This window comes from Odontesthes bonariensis, chromosome 19 (assembly GCF_027942865.1).
Source record: "Odontesthes bonariensis isolate fOdoBon6 chromosome 19, fOdoBon6.hap1, whole genome shotgun sequence".
Classification (NCBI taxonomy): Eukaryota; Metazoa; Chordata; class Actinopteri; order Atheriniformes; family Atherinopsidae; genus Odontesthes; species Odontesthes bonariensis.
Genome location: NC_134524.1, coordinates 22,719,026 through 22,738,567, shown reverse-complemented (window position 1 = coordinate 22,738,567; position 19,542 = coordinate 22,719,026). Strand labels below are relative to the sequence as shown.

The following is a 19,542-nucleotide window of genomic DNA, read 5'->3' as shown; positions in this document are numbered from 1 at the left end:
TCCTAACAGAGCACTTCGTTCCCAAACTGCAGGTTTACTTGAGGTTCCCAGAGTTTCTAGAAGTAGAATGGGAGGCAGAGCCTTCAGTTATCAGGCCCCTCTATTGTGGAATAAGCTGCCAGTAAATGTCCGGGAAGCAGACACCCTTTCCACTTTTAAGACCAGGCTTAAAACGTTCCTTTTTGATAAAGCTTATAGTTAGGGATGGCTCAGGTGATCCTGAAACATCCCATAGTTAGGCTGCTATAGGCCTAGACTGCTGGGGGGCCTCATCTGTCACACCTTTCCTCACTTTACTCTCTTTTTCTCCTGTTTAATTTCTCAAATGATATTATGTGCATGTGACATTATTGTGGTCATTAACTTGTGTTTCCCTGTATCAACAGATATCCTTTGAATGGTGTTACAGTGGTTTTTTCCCCTCTTTTCTGTCCTCTCAGCCCCCAGCTGGTGGAGGCGGATGGCCACCCTTCCTGGTTCTGGTTCTGCCAGAGGTTTCTTCCTGTTAAAAGGGAGTCGTTCCTTTCCACAGTCGCCTCAGGCACGCTCAGGACGGGAGATTGGACTGAAGACAAGTTTCGGTGCAATCTGTTGGTTTTCTTAGGAAATTGTTTTTGAATTGGCTCTATATGAATGAATTGGATTATTTTGAAATGAATTAATTGGATTTCATTGGATTATGATTACAATGAATTGAACATCAATTGGCTTGAATTGGACAATATTTTTTTAAGTGCCTTGAGATGCCATTTGTTGTAATTTGGTGCGATATAAATAAAACTGAACTGAATTGAAATTGAATTGAACTAAGGCTCTGGATGCAACCTCATTTCCTCCCCCTAAAAGAAGTTCTGGAATCCTGACTGCTTTCCACCGTCTTGTGATGGTCCATCCCAGATGCTTCTGAGTCCAGAGAAGTTGACACCACCTGTAGACGAGGTTAACACGAGGTTTCCATTTGTGAATGGGATGGTATCATAGTGCTTGATAAAGGCTTTCCTTATATCCGCTCTTGATGATTGACAGTTCTTGATGTGGTGTCCTTGCCCTTTGACTTGTCCCCCAAATTCCTTGAATGGTTTAATGATATTATAGAGGGAGAAAAATGCCAAATCCCTTCCATTGTTTATTTTAGGAACACTAATACTTTCCATACCATTCCAACTTTTGATTTGGGCTGGTAACTTCAAGCATTTTAAATCGTTGTTAAAATCAAAATATATATATTTTTTCTTTTTCCCCTTTCGCATTTTGTGTGTAGAATGACAATGTTTTATCTTAAAACATATTAAAATCTGCTTTTACTTCACATTTCCACACGTTCTTAAGAGTTTTTCCTCAGGTCTTCGGTGTACTTAAAAATGTCCAAACCGAAATATGGGAATTCAGATGACTCCTCTCGTCTTAATTCTATCTAATTGGAGCAGTAAGTCCATAAAAAAACAACCTTTTAGAATTTAATGGAAGCCGCTGAAGTTAAAAGCTAAAGAGCTTTCTGCCTGTGAGTGAGATCATCTTCCTCAGGGCTTTTTTGTTTTCTTCTGACACGCATGATCACTCCTCACATGCCCGTTTCCTCTGCCAAAAGCACGACCTGACCTCTGGGAACGATGACTCGTTCATACCCCCCCCCCCCGCCATCAACAATGAGCAGGTCCGCGTCTACTTTCCTGCATGTGGGAGGTTTATTGTGGAACAGCGATTCAGCACACTTCAATGGGTTTTACAATGACATAGAAAAACTGACAAGAAGAAAAAAATATAGCTTGTTCTCCTCTACGAAACGTTCACCTGCTGAGGTGAAGGACGGGCTCTGTACACTTTCTGTTTGCGGACAAAAAAAATTAGGACTGAAAGTTTAAAAAAACAAAAAAAAAACATTTTGTACAAGAAAAGGAACATGGAATCACAGGATCTGTACAGTTTCTAGTTGTTTGGCACTATTACCCAAACCTAATATATTTGTTCATACACATGACGCAGAGGTGCTGTGTCCACAGACTTTAGGAACAGCCATAAAGTGGTGAATGATGCCCTCCTGTGCTGAAAGGAACACAACACCCAAATGAAACATTTAGAATTTAAACAGCGTTTGTGTAGCTCAGTGTAGCTTGTGAAACACTCAACATTTCCAGTACCGTGAGATGGTAGCTAACTTCAGGCCGTCCGTTCGTTTTCAGTTGTGTTTGACATGTCAAAGCTGTCAGAAAATATAAAGCTGCAATTTGTAGTTTATTGTTTCTGGATGTTGGCACGAAGGCTATTTATGGAAGATTGGGAATTACTGCGACTTCCGCGTGACAGAATCCTACAATCGAACCTCAGAGAAGTGGAAAAACAAGAATCTGAGGTCAGATGGACAAATGGCTTACAACTGAAAGGTAAACATAACATGTACGTTCATGCAAAATAGAAAGTACACCCCTTAGAGGAAAAAGAAATAAAAAATCATCTGGTCCTTACCAGGTCTTAAATACATTTACTCAGATAAACAACAACGCATGACATGTTACACTGTGCCGTTACGCATTTAACGAAACTGAGCCAAATAGCACGTGGAACCACCTTTATTGGCAATAACTTAAAGTAATTGTTTACTGTGGGATGCATTTCTTTCGGGCTGAGGTCTAGACTTGGACTGGCTCACGGCAGCACCATGATTTCTTTCTTTTTTTCAGACTTTCTGTGTGGGATAATTTTGACTCACTTTCAGTCGTCAGGACAGATGGCCTCAGAACAAGCCCAGATCATCAGCCCTCCACCGCCGTGCCCGACAGTTGGTACGAGGTTTGTCCTGATATGCTGTGTTTGGTTTTCTCCAAACGTGTTTCTGTGTGTTATGACCAAACATCTCCATCTTTGGGCTCATCATTGTTCCAGCAGTCTTGTGGCTTGTTCAGATGAAATTTTGCAATTCCATTCTTCTCTTTTAGAGAGAAAATGCTTTTTCCTGACAACCCTCCCAATTTTTCCAATTGTGCTTTCATGAACTTTAACATTTAACATGCTAACTGAGGCCCGTGGAGTCTGAGATGTAGCTGTGGTGTAGCACTTGTGAATAATCTTTCTCACTGTAGAATGATGGACTGCACATAGTTTGGAAATAGCCTCATAACCCTTCCCAAATTGATGAGCCGCACCGGTTGCTTATCTAAGATCATTGCTGATGTCTTTCCTCCTAATTCCTACGGAAGCAGTAAGAGTGGACTTTTAAATAATCACACAATGTAATATGTCACGTGTTGTTCATCTGATGCTGAATTTACCTCATTTTATGACCCAGTAGGAACCAGATGACTTTTTTTTTTAAATCATGCCCTGACGGATAAAACTTTTAGATGAATACAGAAGTCATGTTACAACTAACTTCACAGACATGAAAACATGAAAAATACATCAACTTATCGACTCGGTCTGGCCCCTTTTTTTCATCCCGACTCGCCAGTCACCTGGTCGTGAAGTCAATCTAACGCCCATGTGGTTGAAAAAAGTAGAAAAACTGAGCACCTTAAAAAAACGGCACACCAATCAACCCCCTTTTGTTCAACTTTTGGACGCAACTTGCGCTATCTTTGCAAGCCATATCATATAATATGTGTGTACACGGAAGCATCACGGAACAATTTTACAATATATGATAAGGAGTTGTCATTTTTTGCAGACGCCCTCCCCACATCGCTGCTAATCTAGGACAATATGGTTGATAATGACCCATTATTTAAGAATTGGCAAGAAGATACTGATGATTAATGATTAGCACAACCATAAACTGATTATACCACTGCTTTCTTAACCCATCACTAACTCCGATTCAAACATTGAGAGGTACAAAACTATAACTTCTCGTTCGCCTCAAACAAAGTGCAAGCATCTCCAATCGCTACTGAATGCTTTTGTTCCCGAATCATGACCTACGGTGTGGCCCGGGATTAGAGTTTATTCTGATTTGCTCCTCGCTCATTCTTTAGCAAGCCTGCACATGTTTGTGTCCCTTGAAGATTTTGACCAAGTTTGATATTTAGGCATGTAGAGTTGTGTGGAGTCGAGTAAGGATTGATTTCAGGGATTTTTAGTCCAAAAGTTGGCTTAAAACTGGGAAAACTTTGGTTATTTTCAACTGTACAATCATTTTTGTATGGTATCTGTGAATTAAGATAAACTAAAGGAGACCCATGGTGTTAGTCTCGAGGAAGTGTTAGTAGAGGCCACGTAGCGATGGCTGGTTATGCAGTTGTAGGAAATACAGACAAGGGTTGTGTGTGTGTGTGTGTGTGTGTATGTTTGTAAAATAATGTCTACACATAATATACCATATGTACATCGCTATTATTACTGCATCAGATCATCTCAAAATTCAGTTTTTTGTCCTTTATCTGCTCACGTTGGGGGTTCTCATCCTTCACAATCCACACCCTCCATCCGAAATAGACCCTCAGTACTGTCCTTCGTTTCCTAATGCCTTACTGATGGTCATTTCAGTGGTGCCAAAAAGCCTTAGAATTCCAGAATTCAAATTGGGATGGTTTCGGAATGTTTGCTATTTAAGTCGGAAAGTCAGGGAGAACCTCGAGATGGAGATGGACCTTTACCCCTCAATTCTGGCCTCTGCCAACAGCACACGCAGTTTTCCCTTCATGATCCTCCTTGTCTTCTCGCCCTTCATCATACCATCGTCTCTGAGCCGGACCCTTTCCCAGTGAAGAAGTCCCAGAAATTGGAGGCCGCGGATGGTTTGCCGTCGTCCTGCGGCACCTGCCGCACCCAGATGCTGCTGTCGGTCGAGCCGCTCAGACTGGAGCAGCTCCCCCTGCTGCCCAGGGTGAGGCTCAGCGCAGAGCCCAGTCTGCCCCTCCGCTCCTGCGGGTCGGCGTCCTGATTCTGGTGTCGGGAGGAGGAGGAAGCGGAGGGCTGGGACAGGCTCAGCAGGTTGTGGTGGGAGTGGAACTGACGGATGTGGCGGATAGATTTGCCGGGAGGGACCTCGCCTGGAAGATCAAAAAATAAAGTGTGAACTTTAGGAACCACTTTGTTTTCTATTTTTTGTTTTAAATGACTGCAAGTGTCATTTATCTATTGAATTTTTTTCACTGCTTTCTACCTCACCAACTTGCCAATTGTCACAGCTAGATGGTGCTGTCGCCTCATTTATCCTTCCTACACTCTGCCACCTGTACTGCAGCACAACCACAGTCAGTGGGGTTACATGGCAGAGATGGGACCAAGTCACACATGTGCAAGTCTCAAGTAAGTCTCAAGTCTTAGCTTTCAAGTCTCAAGTAAGTCCCAAGTAATTTTTTCTTGGGCAAGTCAAGTCAAGTCACCTTATTTTTGCAATTTTACCCGCAGAATCTGATCTTAATAAAGTGAAAAGACAAGATATAAATAACTGTCAGTAAACATCATTGGCCAATGTGTCCAACCTGCCCACCCCGTATCATATCAAGCTAACGTTAGCTAACTACCGACTAGGCTAACAGGATAATATTAGCTAATTTGACAAGCACTTACTGGTCAGAATGGATCTTCTAATGACGAACAAAGTTGGAAGTTATGCTAGATGCTTGTCATTCAAGTCATTGAAGTCATTGTGTCTCAAGTCAAGTCAAGCGCCGAGTCTTTAACTTCCAAGTCCGAGTCGAGTCTCAAGTCTTTTATTTTTTGTCAAGTCAAGTCACAAGTCATCAAAACAGCGACTCGATTTGACTTGAGTCCAAGTCACAGTGACTTGAATCCCCATCTCTGTTACATGGCACTGAAAGGATCGGATAATTGGCTAAATTATGAGCAAGGGTAATTATCCTTGGATATATGGCGGTGAATTAATCGAATCAGAGGCACAAAGCATGTCATGAAGAGCAAGATGAAGCTGCGTCCCTCTACATTTCGTCTGTGATAAGCTGCTTATTGCACAAACGCGATGCGCAACGGCGCATTCTCCATCGCGTTGTTTGTTTCTGACGGCGACGGCAACAGTAATATCGTCTTTTCCGACTTCCGGTTCCCGACCCCGGGAAAAAATCTCGCGCATGCGCAGAACGCAAAGTCTAATTCACCACGTGCTTCACCGTCTGCAAACACGTTTAATTTGACTTTCAACCGAGTTATTTCGGTGTCTTAATCCGATTGCGAGTAACTCGATTCGACCCAATTTCTTCAGATTAAGGTGTCTGCATGCACTTAATAACTCAGTCTTATTGTAATTTAGCCAATAATCCGATCCTTTCAGTGTCGTGTAACCCCACTGACGCAGTACTGATTCATCCCTCGAGTTAGGTGCCTTTTTGTGCTCGAATGCTTCATACGTCAGTTGAAACAAGACAAACAAAAACGTACATTCCTCTTAAGTCGGTCAGGTACAAGGACTGAACTAAAAATGAGAGAAAAATCAGCCAAAGTCTACAAAAACTCTTTGAAAGATCTTCAGAAGGCCTGGAGAACTGATCGAGACCACATTAAAAGATTACAGGAAAGTCTGGCTGCTTGGAAGCCTGAATAAATAGAAACGAGGGGTGGATCTAGACTTTTGCACAGTATTGTACTTTTGGACACTTTCATTCCAGATTTCCACTCACTCAGCACTTGGCAGAGACTTCAGAGAGTAGCTTCATGCCTACAAAAGTGACTGAAAAGTGATCGACCCCTGAAGGAAATAAGGGATTCAATTCATTCTGGGTTTGATGCTGTCTTATCTTGCAAGACTGCTGAGTCTGCAGTTTTATTTATATTGTTTTTATTCTTTCAGCAAATTCAAAACAGCTTTATGTTTCTTTTTTCACGCTGCCTAAAAACTTTCCAGGGAACCCGTTTTTCCTCCATTGGGAGTGCTTCATGTATTTCTTTCACTTACAAAAACAAAACTACAATAATCCAAAACATGTTGACACCGGCCTCTCCGATCCCCACTGACCTTAAATCCTTACAAATTCACATGTAAACGCTGTTGAAATGACACCAACTGAGCGAGTACCGTATCTCGTCTCCTGCCGCTTCCTGTTCTGGTTCAGTTTGAGGACGTTGAGGAAGACCTCGCTGGTCAGGCTGCCTTCACCGCCGCTGCCGTCTGGGGGGAAGAGTGGCGACGGGGGCTCGAGCGGGGACAGACTTCCGCTCGAGGCGCCGACAGAGTCGAGAGAAACCCCCGTGTCCCGGCGGCCCCCTGACTCAGTGCTGCCCTCCAAAGTCAGATGACTCCCGCTGTGGAGAGGCAGACACACAGATGTTGCAGTATGAGTTTGTTGCCCGGCTGCTTTTGCTTAGCAACACAGCAGACCGGATGGGACTCGGTTCACCTGAGTTTCCTCCGCAGCAGGTAGTCGATGATGTCCGGGTCCGTTTGGATGAGACTCATCAGGACTTCCTGCTGCAGCTCTGCAGACACCTGCAGGAACACACATGAAGTCAATTCACTTAAACTAGTGCCGATTCACATTTAGAGTCAAATCTTGTGAAGTGGATGAGAGTCAAACAGATGCATGCGAGGATGAAGTCTTTATCCGAAGCATGTTTCACAACCAAAAGGACCATGCTGAGATGATGAGGCTGAATTTGTGTCCTTTCACTGGAAAAAAATGCCCCTCCAAAAATAAGTAAAAAAAACAACAAACAAAAGACGTGTTTACTTGTAATAAGCAAAAAAAAAAATCAGCCAATGGAACTAGTGAAAATCGGCTTGTCAAGATTTCTTGAAATAAGATGTGATATTTAGGTCTTTTTGAGATAAAAGTGATCTTGAAATTAGCTTAAAAACCTCTTCAAATGTCAAAAAAAGCTTGTTTCATATGATATGTGACTCAAAACAATTTGTTTTCAAGACTTTTTCATTTAACAAGATATTCAAGATGTATTGTCTTCAAACAACTCCCTATATCTGGCTGAAATAGTACTTGTTAGGCAGTTGTGTCTTATATTAAGTGTAATGAGATATATTGACAAGAAATGAAACAAATATACTTGGTAAGACTTTAATTTTTTTTCCAGTGTTCCTACCGTGAACAGCCTGCGGTAGTTCTGGATGAGCACCAGAGTCACGCTGATGATCGCCGTGCTGTCCTCGATCCCCATCGTGTGAGGACTCACATCTCCTCCTTGCTCCTTCTGAAGCAGGTTCGGCCCGAAGATCACCGCCAGGTTGGCGGCCGTCATTTTGTTACCAGGGATCTGGAGGAGAGGAGGAGGAGGAGGAGGAGGAGGAGGAGGAGGAGGAGGAGGAGGAGGAGGAGGAGGAGGAGGAGATGAAGAGCGTTAGAGTAGTGAGGCATTCAAGTGAGGGTGCAATTCAAGAGGGATCTGACTGGGTCACTTAAATTCTGTTCAATGGACTCTAAAAAACCTTAATCCTTCTCATCTTTTAAGGATTTGACTTCAAACAAACCGGCAAAGCTTAAATCCCAGGAGATCAGCGGGAAGAAGAAGAGGAAATATTTCTGCTGCATTTTCTTTTGTGCTGCCTTTTGCAACAGAAAAGAAAAACACGAGTGATTAAACTCTGTTGAACTCCTGAATGTTTTTACAGAAATTACATCACAGATGTGAGTGGGTTTGAATACATTCATGGTGCACTAAAAGTAAAAGAATGATAAATAAATAAATAAATCTGCGTTTCTGGGTGAGATAAGCAAGTTTTTTGGGGATTTTTAAGGATAGTTCTTATTAAATCAGGACATAAACAAGTTTATGAATGAGAAACTCCATGTTCTTGTTGCCTTCATTTTGCGGAAAAACTAATATTATACATTTATGGCTCATTCGTGTGCTCCTAGGATGCTCTAAACGCGATAAATATTGAGATTATTATTGGAAAAGGGAAAAAAAAGGGGTAATTTTCACTTGCCTTAATCTAACATGAAAACAGAGCTTTATTTGTTATTTATTTCATCTCATTTCCTTTTTTATTTCATCTACTGTCCTGGCCAAGACAGGCAGTGGGATCCAGTGGTCTCAGGAAGCTCAGGCAGAATTAGGACTGCGTGCAAATATTCCACCTTAAACAGGGATGGTCGAAACTTGTGAATCAAATGCTGATATGTCCTAAATTTGGATTTACTTTCAGCGATACAACTAAGCGGCATCAGTTTCAGTTCTCATAAAGTGTTCATGTTTCAACTTGAACCCTGACGACATGGTTGGAGAACTGAGGTACACTACGTGACGCAGCCTACCTCCTCGTCGTTGGTTCCGATGCTGTCCTGGGCGTAGCTCTGCACGGTGTGCAGCAAGGTGAGGAGGCGGAACAGCGTGTCACAGTTGCAGGGAGGGAGTAGGTAGAGCAGGTGCTGGAGGCACTGCAGCTGGTCTGCTCCTCTCAGCACTGGGTGGGGCACAGAGAAGAGGGGGAGGAGGTTGGTGTGATCGCATGTCACCACGTGTTATTTGCTGTTTTTTTTCGTGGCACTTTTTCTACGTGCACTGGAAAAGATGCCCCTCCAAAAATAAGTAAGAAAAACAACAAATACAAGATGTTTCTGCTTTAAATAAGCAAAGAAAATCTGCCATTGGAACTATTGAAAATCGGCTTGTCAAGATTTCTTGAAATAAAATGTGATATTTAGGACTTTTGAGATAAAAAGTGATCTTGAAATTAGCTTAAAAACCTCTTCAAATGTCAAAAAAAGCTTGTTTCATATGATATGTGACTCAAAACAATTTGTTTTTAAGACTTTTTCATTTACTAGATATTCAAGATGTATCGTCTTCAAACAAGTCCCTATATCTGGCTGAAACAGTACTTGTTAGGCAGTTGTGTCTGATATTAAAGGGATAGTTCGCCTCTTTTGACATGAAGCTGTATGACATCTCATATTAGCAATATCATTTATAAACATGGACTTACCCCCTGCTGCGTCCTGTGAGCCGAGTTCCAGCCTCGTTTTGGCGTTGACAAAGGTAGTCCGGCTAGTTGGCTGGGGTCCCGAAAATAAAGCGTCTTGCTTCTCAAAACAATATGCGTTGGAAAGAGTAATACATTTGCATCACAAAATCGTCCCTCCAGAAAAAGTCAGACCTCACAATCGCTTGGCGTTATTTTCTCTCTACCTTCATATCTCTGCGTGCTGTGTAAACCGTGCAGACCGAAGTGCAGACCGAGCAGTAAACACCGTAACAGGTGCGTCTACCGGCAGGTGGCAGCACGCATTGATACGAAAGGAGAGAAAATAACGCCAAGCGATTGTGAGGTCTGACTTTTTCTGGAGGGACGATTTTGGCATGCAAATGTATTACTCTTTTGAACGCATATTTTTTTGAGAAGCAAGACGCTTTATTTTCGGGACCCTAGCCAACTAGCCGGACTACCTTCGTCAACGCCAAAAACAAGGCCGGAACTCGGTTCACAAGAAGCAGCAGGGGGTAAGTCAATGTTCATAAATGATATTGCTAATATGGGATGTCATACAGCTTCATGTCAAAAGAGGCGAACTATCCCTTTAAGTGTAATGAGATATTTTGACTAGAAATGAGACAAATATACTTGGTAAGACTTGGTAAGGTGTGTTTATCTGCTTACGGTTGGCGTGCAGAAAGGCGGGGTAGAGCTCTCGGGGCAGCAGAGGATCAGGCATGTCCCTCAGGAACTCTTTGAGCAGCGCTGCCACGTCGTGCACGCTGTGCTCCTCGTCCAGCTGGATGTCCACCCCCATGTCAAAGTCTTCTCGCAGCTAAAGGGGCAAAAACACAAATGCACGCCAAGACGATAAATGTGGTCCGTAAATACACAAAGGCACAAGGGAAAAGGTTTCACAGATAGAAACGCAAAGTTCATGGAAGCTCTCGCTGGGGTGACACAGGGGCCACAGGCCCCTGATGGACAAGATTTCTGAAAAACAGGATGTAACACTTCATCAACATGAAGCTTGTTCTTATTTTCCAGCAGCCAGCGGAGAGTGACAGGAAACACGGGACAGTGAATCACCACTGAGCCCCAGCAGTGTCATTGCTGGGAACAACACCGAAAGAAGCGTCTAAGTCTCCGAGAGGCGTCCGGTTCACACCGACTGCAGCTCGTGCAGCGCAGTCCGCTCTGCTGCTTCCGTATTACGGATCAACAAATCCGATCCAAGTCAAAAGGACGAGGTAATGCCTCAAGCAGAAAGTCATTATTTTTTCAGATCTTTTTTTCAACAAATAAATACATAATCTATGAGGTAAACCAGAGGTTGAAACAGCAGCGGCGATGGTAATTGGATCTGTTGGGAATTTACACTCACAAACAAAACACAAACTGTACTTCTATGTGTCAACCTGATTAATGCACTTTGAATGCACTCATTTCTATACACTCAACTGTTCTTAATCTTATTTACAAATGATAAAAAACAAATTAAATTGTACTTGACTGTACTCTTTTGAGGCACAATTGCCATGTGCATGAAATAGACAAAGCCCTTCCTATTTTTTTCCATTTCTCTATGCACTCTAAACACAAGCTACTGTGTACCAGCAAGTCACGGAACCGTAGCTATAGTGTGTTTTGGCAAGAAACCGGGCAAAGACTTCTATTATGGAGACGTTTCAGGGTCATAATGATGGTTATTTGAAACGAATTTCTGAAATCGAAATTTGAATTGAATTGAGGGGCGGGGCTTCAGATGACAGGGTTGTGGAATCAGGAGCGGCAGCTAGCTAAAGGGATCCCTCTGTCACGCTGCTTTCAGGAAACGTGGGAACTGCAGCAACTTGCTTGACACCTCTTATACACGGTATCAACCTGATTCCTAGTTAACATAACATAACATGTGCCACTGACGAAGTTTAGTTATTTAAGCCGTTTGGGTCAACACCTGACTCAAACACAGTGTAAGGGTGATACATGTTGCCAAGCTGATCAGTGCTCCCAGCTTGGCAACATTTTGCCAATTGCCATTTCAGACATTTTGAAATGTTAAGCAGTTTGAAAGAAAAATTCAAGTGAACCCCTACTTCCTTTTTAAACTATCTATCCATCAGTATTATGTGTGGCAAAATAATACTGTCAGTCTACAATTTGTATTAACAGGTGCACACATATAACTGATTCATGTCTACAACCCAAGAAGCCTGTGGTGGCAGACCCAACAAACGTATTAAACAAGGCAGTGAACAGTGAAGGGAACAGTAACCTTCTGCCTGTCATATCAGCATTCAATAACTTTTTGATAAAAAGGCTTGTATATTTGAAATAACCTTTGTTTTTAGTTTGGTACACGAGTTAACTCTTAGCATACCAAGAGTACTTTGTCTTTAGCTGGGAATATTTTATTCAGCTGTCATTTTTAAGCGTTAAAGTAAAGAGTGTTCTCACCTGTCTCACTCTCTTCTTAGAGCTCCCAACTCGGAAAATGCCGACCGTCTGGAGGCCTAGGAACAAGATATCATTATTTACAATTATGTCCATTTGCGTAGATGCAAAAAAAATACCAGAAACTGTGCACTGATTAACTGAAAACTCCTCAGTGTTTAGTGTTTCTCGTCAAATTTGGGGATGCCAAATGGCCCATGGAGTCTCACCATGGGTCTCGATGTGACTGCAGCACCTCTCCACCACCCGAGGCACCTGTCTATAGATGGGGTTGAGGCTGAGCTTGGCCTGGGTCCTCCCCTCTGATGGCGATTTTTTTAACTCTAGCTCGGCCGGGTGGGAGAGCTGCAGCGCCTCCAGCAGGCGGGACTGACTCTCTACAAGGTCAGAGATGGAGTCCACTGACAGACCACCCTGCAGGGTGGAGAGAAAAGACTGATGTAGGAAACTCAACTCTTTATTGAATTTTCCACCTGTAAGGATCCACACCGAGACGTTTTCATTGAAATAGCAGCACATAAAAAAACTGTCAGTCCAGACAGGCTGTTTTGTAGAGCTTCGTGAATAATCTCTGTCCAAACTAATACCACTGAAACAGCACATCATATTTAATGTAAAATCTGGTATGCACATGCCAATGTAGACAGGAAGTAGAGTTTAATGTAATAGGAGCATGATGGATCAGAAGGACACTGTTACTGACTCAACCAGCCAAGAAGCAAATGTGGATGTTAAATTGTTTTTAAAAATAATTCAAGTTAATGAGGACCAATGAGCTTCAGCTTTCCTGTCTGCAGCGACATACATACGTTACAATAATATATATACATTTTACATTTAAAAGGTCACTTAATTTAACCCTTTATTGGTAAGATGTATCGTCTTTGCTTTGGCAGTGGACAACAGGTTTTAAAATCTTTTGCACTCTTATATCAACGACTATATTCCTAAGAATCATGTCAGCACCGTGTTGCCTGCATTGTTAGAGTGCGGGTTGGCGTTTGACTGTGCACAGTCTTAATGTTTTCATGTTATGGCGTTTTGCTGCCACTTGGGAGCAGTCAGAAACAGTCTCGTTAGTGGTCCTTTAGCTTTGCTCTGCTGCGGAAAAGTCAGAAGTCACAGTGGATAAAGATCTGCGTTTTGATGGAATAAAACTAATGGTCTTCTTAAACATGGGTAAATGCGCCAAGGCTAGCCGATTAAATCTTTTCCCATTGCCTGTATTAGGATGTTTACCCTGAATACTCTAAGGGCAACAACTTAATGGTCCATTATACCACAACCTCCCAGGGGACAAGCTCGTAACTAAGAAGGAATGTCATTACACTGAATCCTGCAGTGTGTTGGACCACACTTTCTAAGATAATTAGAACAGTTCATTGTACTGTTTAACTGTTTACTTTGACTTTTTACCCCTTTTCAGCCTTTTGTTGCCCCCATCCCAACCCTGAGATGAGTTGCTGCCATAGGATTCAAGATGAGCTAACTTATTGTGAATTAAAGATTGGTTTAAATGATTTACAAATCTATGCATTTTCATTTTTTTGGTAGATGTGGTTATAGAATTGTTTAATCTCTTCTCTTTCAGTCTGCACATTGTTGCTGTCTGTTTCAGAGCCTTCACGGGAGTTGTTCTGGTGGGTAAATGTGTATTTCTGTTAAGAAAAGTGAGCTGTGCTCACTCTTGCAGGCCTGTGTGCAGCATCTTCATTCAAAATTAGCGTGTGCACCCTGGTGTTGTGTTCCCATAAATACTGTGCAGAGCTGGGGCTGATAAATACCGGCAATGAATGCAGAGTCATTTGATATTAGCAGGTGTTAGCAGCTTAATTAATATTATCCAGCGAGGTTATTGCGTCTATGTGGTCTTTGGATTTTTTCGTGAAAGTCTTACTGTGCTGACTGACAGCCAAAAATACAGATGCCTATGATGGATATCTGTGTGCTGCCATAAACGAGCCCTTTTTCTCAAAAATAAAAACAAAGGATGCCTTCTAGATATGTAAACAATGCAGATGGCCATTTTGGAGGCTGTCACACCAAAACAAAGAGCTCAGAGATGCTTACATTTCTGTTTTGTTGAGGGAATCTGCTGACATCTCTCTGTAGGTTTTGCATAATGAGACATCACCTTCAGATTAGATGGTCATCTAAACTATTGTCTATGTTAAAAAATATAACTGCAGGTTTCAGTGTTGTATGCAGTATGCATGTCTCCAATCCATAATCCGTAAACATCACATGAATTAAAGGCAAAGAAGATGATCGGGGGGCAGGTGAAAGTGTAGATGAGAGGGCTGTAAGGAAAATTAAGGGACAAAAAGTCAAAAGGACACTGACAGCAAAAAAAAAAGTAAAGTATTTCAAGACAGATGGCAGTACAAGAGGCCAACAGAATAGAAAAGTCAGCTTGTGTCACTGAGCTTGACGAATCCATCCAACAGATATTTGTGGAGCCGAAAAAAAGTCTGTGTGTATAAATCACTTTGACCTCTAAATAGTTTCTGGAGGAACATCGAGTGTCTGTGGAATTTCCAACGACAGCGCAGTCAAGCAGAAACAGTCAGACTCAGAAATAAAAGCCTATTTCAAATGTCCAGAAAGTAAGACCCTTTTGAAAACTTGACAAGATGGATGCGAATGTGAATGGACCATCTAATATTGTGTTTACTTTCAGTGTCACCCAGCAATCCCAACTTTGTGCTCCTGTGAGGACTGACCGACATTCAGCTGCATTTGGTGCCATCTGTCCTGACTCAAACTTACAGCACAAACAGATTACACCTATAAATCATTTGTGTTGCAAGTTTCGGACAGGATGTATTCCAATTCAAAATGTGCTCTCTGCAGTCTCTCTCCCAGCTTGTTCCGGTCATTCATTTGAACCTTTACTCCTTCTGTGTACGTTATCCGTCTCTGAGCCTGACAAGTCACAGTCACAGTATCAGGCAAATAACTGCTGTTGCCCGCTCATCCGTCAACCTTTCCGTGTGTGCGTGTACACATGTTGTCAGACATGTAAACACAGAGCTGCCACAGTCCAGACATCAGTATGAGTCAGAGGCCAATTTAGCTTGAAAAGGATGGGACACCAACCAGCAACGAATGCTCTAATAGTAAAAGCTAGTTACTGTCATGGCTAAAAATACACATCAATACATTTTAATGTAAACCACGTTTCTATTCTATTTATTTAATTCAAGCAGGTCTTTTAAATGTGCTTTAAAAAATAAACTTGAACTGGAGTGTGATTGTAAATAAGAGCCGTATTTCCACTTGTCTGTAAATTTGCAGCCACCCAAACAGCTTTCTTAAGCCGAATGCTTGCCATCATGGTAATATTTGTTTGCTAATGTATCAAACTACAGTTTAGACTAATGAGAGTCTCCATTTTACATGTAATTACCCCAACAAAGCTACACATGCTAAATCCAAGTCAACTGGATTTGAGTGGTGGACCAACAGCCACATAGCGAGCTCAGCGTATGAGGGGAGTGTGTGGAATTTAGGGGCATCTACTGTTAGAGTCACAGATTACATTCAGCTGAATACCAGGTCAAAAGGCTGTTCCATTCCAAAAACATTGAGTACACGAAGGCTCTGATGTTGACCTCTTAAAATCCTTATGCATCCCCCCTAGCTGTCACTTTTTCCTAAAAAAACAGCTTGGAACAAATATGAAACAAACATTACATCAATGGTTTTTAATCATGCAAATGGTGTCTGCAACATGGACAGCTATCCCTTTCATTTTAGTTGCTTATTTTACCAGGATCAATAGATGAAGCTAATACTAGAGACCCCTTGGTCTGAAGCACTAACAGACCATAGTTTTTCATTTGAATGGTGCTCTAACGTTCAAATTTCCCCCACATTCGATTGGATGTTCAACGTTTGAAGAAAAAGTGGCAGCCCTGCTCCTCTCTTGGAATCTGTGCGTTTGCAGATGCTCCTGCAGGAATTACCCACAGTTAATAGCAAATTTGTTGATATACAAATGTGATCCATCCATCTACAATTACACATAAACCAAGCACAGCTGTGTGGGAAGAAATTCCTCCAAAGGTTGTTGGTGATAACGTCCGACTGCTGGCTTTTATGGTTATCCACTGAATGCTTCAAGCCCTCCCACACTCACATACTCAAGCACAATAGGTCTGAGGTCAGGTCAGGCGGTGAGGGTTCAGAGATAAGGCCTTAGGGTGGAGATTGGCATTGGGCCACGGTAGACTGGGCCAGCAATCCAGATTAACACTAAACTTCTACTTAATCCAAGCGTGTTTGTTTGTAAAAACTAATAAATTATTGGTATGTTAAACTTTGAAACGATCAGTTACATCTTCATCAGTTTTAAAAACATATTGAACACAGTTATCCACTCACGGATCTTTGACGCTTGATAACAGTCACTAAAATCCTCATATTTGAAATGAAACATTCCACAATGCGAGCAAAAAGGACTTAGATTGTGACTGAGAATGGACCATTTTGGAATTCCCTCTTCTCTACCCGCTACAGACGGAAACCTTTAACTGCAATGGGCGACTACAGCAAAGAGAGCAGGTCAAATTTATTGGGTTGGTGATTTCGACCTGATTACAGATGACAGTTGCTTTTTCCAACAACGTGATGACTTGATTGCAGTTATTACACACATGCGGCTCCACGTGTAATGTCTGAAGATATGCTTCTGCAACAGTTAACGTGTCACAGAAGCGATGAAAAGATAATGAATTACCAATTTGAGTATCTCATTACACTTGATATAAGACACAATTGCCTAACAAGTACCATTTCAGCCAGATAAAGGGACTTGTTTTATTTCAATACATCTCGAATATCTTGTTAAGTGAAAAAGTCTTGAAAACAAATTGTTTTGAGTCACATATCATATGAAACCAGCTTTTTTTTCCCATTTGAAGAGGTTTTTAAGCTAATTTCAAGATCACTTTTAACTCAAAAGTCCTAAATATCACATTTTGTTTCAAGAAATCTTGACAAGCTAATTTTCACTAGTTCCATTGGCAGATTTTTTGCTTATTTCAAGCAAAAACGTCTTGTATTTGTTGTTTTTTTACTTATTTTTGGAGGGGAATTTTTTCCAGTGTACAGCTTTGTATGACAAAGACTTTGGCACTTTGAGGCTACATTTTGAGCATTTCTTACTCTGCTTTACAACTACTCTTACAAACAAAGCACTCTTTTCCTTTTAAATCAGTCAACAACACAATTTTGAGCTGTTATTCGTTTTTTTTTTCTTTGTTTCAAATCTTAATTTCACTACAAAGTGGGAGAATTATTACCCAGTAATGAAGCTAAACAGCACTCTGACATTACAGTGTATTTTCAATAAAAAGTCTCAACTCAGTCAGCACTGTGTGTGCAGTGTTCACCCACGTAACGTTACTCCTGTGAGCTCCACATGATAGCTGGTTCAGGTTCGATAACTATCCTCCATGGCTGTTATGATACTCATTATAAGCTCGACAAAATTACTGGTTCCAGATCAGCATGAGGGCAATTACAGGGTAGAAGCATAGAGGGTTTACACATTTGCATGGAAAAAGCAAATACACACTGCATTTTTTTCCTACCAACACACAGCTGTGGCAACAAATAAAAGAATTAGCTGTCAAAATGTTTACAGCTGAAGATGCAGTCAGAGATTAGCTTTTTGCACTTTAGAGGCCACTTTCTATTTTTTATTATGAAGACGGTCCTAAAATTTAAATAAATGAGACTTACTTATGGAAAGACAGCTTAAGAAAATACATTTTTTAAATTTTTTAAACTTATATCAAAGCTCAGCTTCCCCAAAATGACTGAATCTGGAAGTTTTTAAAATAATAAAACGAAGTAGGTACAGCTTTATATGACAAAGACTTTGGCACTTTGAGGCTACATTTTGAGCATTTCTTACTCTGCTTTACAACTACTCTTACAAACAAAGCACTCTTTTCCTTTTTGCATTAGTCAATAACACGTTGACACAATTTCGAGCTGTTATTCGGGTTTTTCTCTTTGTTTCAAATCTTAATTTTCATACAAAGCGGGAGAATTATTACCCAGTAATGAAGCTAAACAGCACTCTATTTCTTATTATGAAGACGGTCCTAAAATTGCAATAAGTGAGAGTTACTTATGGAAAGACAGTTTAAGATTTTTAATTTTCTTAAACTTATATCAAAGCTCAGCTTTCCCAAAATTACTGAATAAACCATCTGGAAGTTTTTAAAATAATAAAACGAAGTAGGTACAGCTTATATCCTACAAACTTATATCAGAGGTCATTTTTTATTTTTTATTATGAAGACGGTCCTAAAATTGCAAAAAACTTACATCAAAGCTCAGCTTTCCCCAAAATTACTCTTACTTTTACTTGTTTCTTATCGGTTTCTTATCCGTTATGGGTTACATTGAATAACTCTTGAGTTTATGAAAAAAAAGTCCAACTAAATGCAAATTGTCCGAGTTACTGAAAAGTGTTTAGGTTATAAGCTGATGTGTGTATTGACTCATAAAGCAGACTCACTCTCCTCTGTCCTCGGCCAGTGTTATCCAGTAATGCGGGCGACAGTGGTGAGCTCTGGGTGTCATAGACTGGCGCAGGTGCCACTGAGTTGGCAGACGGTGAGCCTGGGCCTCCTCCTGTGATTGATGAGGAGCTGACAAGAGGCTTGTTTCCATTAAAGAACTGCCGCTTCTCGGCCCTGAAGTGCAGGATGCTGGCCTCCAGGTCCAGACAGTCGCGCCTGCTTTCCTTCAGGGCATCCTGCCGCCGTTTGTAGGCCTGGTCGTTGGCAATGACCTGGGAGAGCGGGATGCTGAACGCCTTGGGTGCAGATTCTGGGGAGCAAGGAAAACAGTTATGTCGTACCATCACAAGCAGAGAACAAGGGATGAAGATGGGGATAGAGCTAGAGCCACAAGACACAGAGGAGTCGCATAGTTTAACATGAATCACACTGGAAGAAAGCCAGCCACAGATTCATACACAAGTATGTTTTTCGGTGTGGGCACAGGTAACTTTTTGTTCAAGAAACACATTTACTCACAGTAACAGCTCAGGAGGAGGATCTGAAACCCACACCATTGACATGCTGGCAATCTTTCTTCAAAATTTTTAACATCTGTTCAAATGTGGGGAACTTTGAAATGTCGATGTAAAGACTGGAGCACCTGAGCGTTTGAAGTAGTGTGCCTTATGATCCATCAGAGGGCACTCTAGTAAGAGGTTGGCCTAATGACTGGGCCTGAATTTAACTGTG

The 19,542-nt window shown here is 41.5% G+C and overlaps 1 protein-coding gene across 2 annotated transcripts in view; it reads right to left on the bottom strand.

Moving 5' to 3' along the window:
- Positions 1–1,663: 1,663 nt before the first annotated feature.
- arhgap36 (Rho GTPase activating protein 36) overlaps positions 1,664–19,542 on the bottom strand; it is an 81,438-nt gene continuing 63,559 nt past the window's right edge. For both annotated transcript variants that reach the window (XM_075450972.1, XM_075450973.1), the window contains exons 4-12: positions 18,807–19,120; positions 12,481–12,685; positions 12,275–12,330; positions 10,502–10,652; positions 9,159–9,307; positions 7,987–8,157; positions 7,290–7,378; positions 6,968–7,194; positions 1,664–4,985 (exon numbers count right to left, since the gene is read on the bottom strand). In XM_075450972.1, coding sequence (XP_075307087.1) covers positions 4,663–4,985; positions 6,968–7,194; positions 7,290–7,378; positions 7,987–8,157; positions 9,159–9,307; positions 10,502–10,652; positions 12,275–12,330; positions 12,481–12,685; positions 18,807–19,120 — 1,685 coding nt within the window. In that variant the 3' untranslated portion in view covers positions 1,664–4,662. The remainder of the gene's footprint in view (positions 4,986–6,967; positions 7,195–7,289; positions 7,379–7,986; positions 8,158–9,158; positions 9,308–10,501; positions 10,653–12,274; positions 12,331–12,480; positions 12,686–18,806; positions 19,121–19,542) is intronic.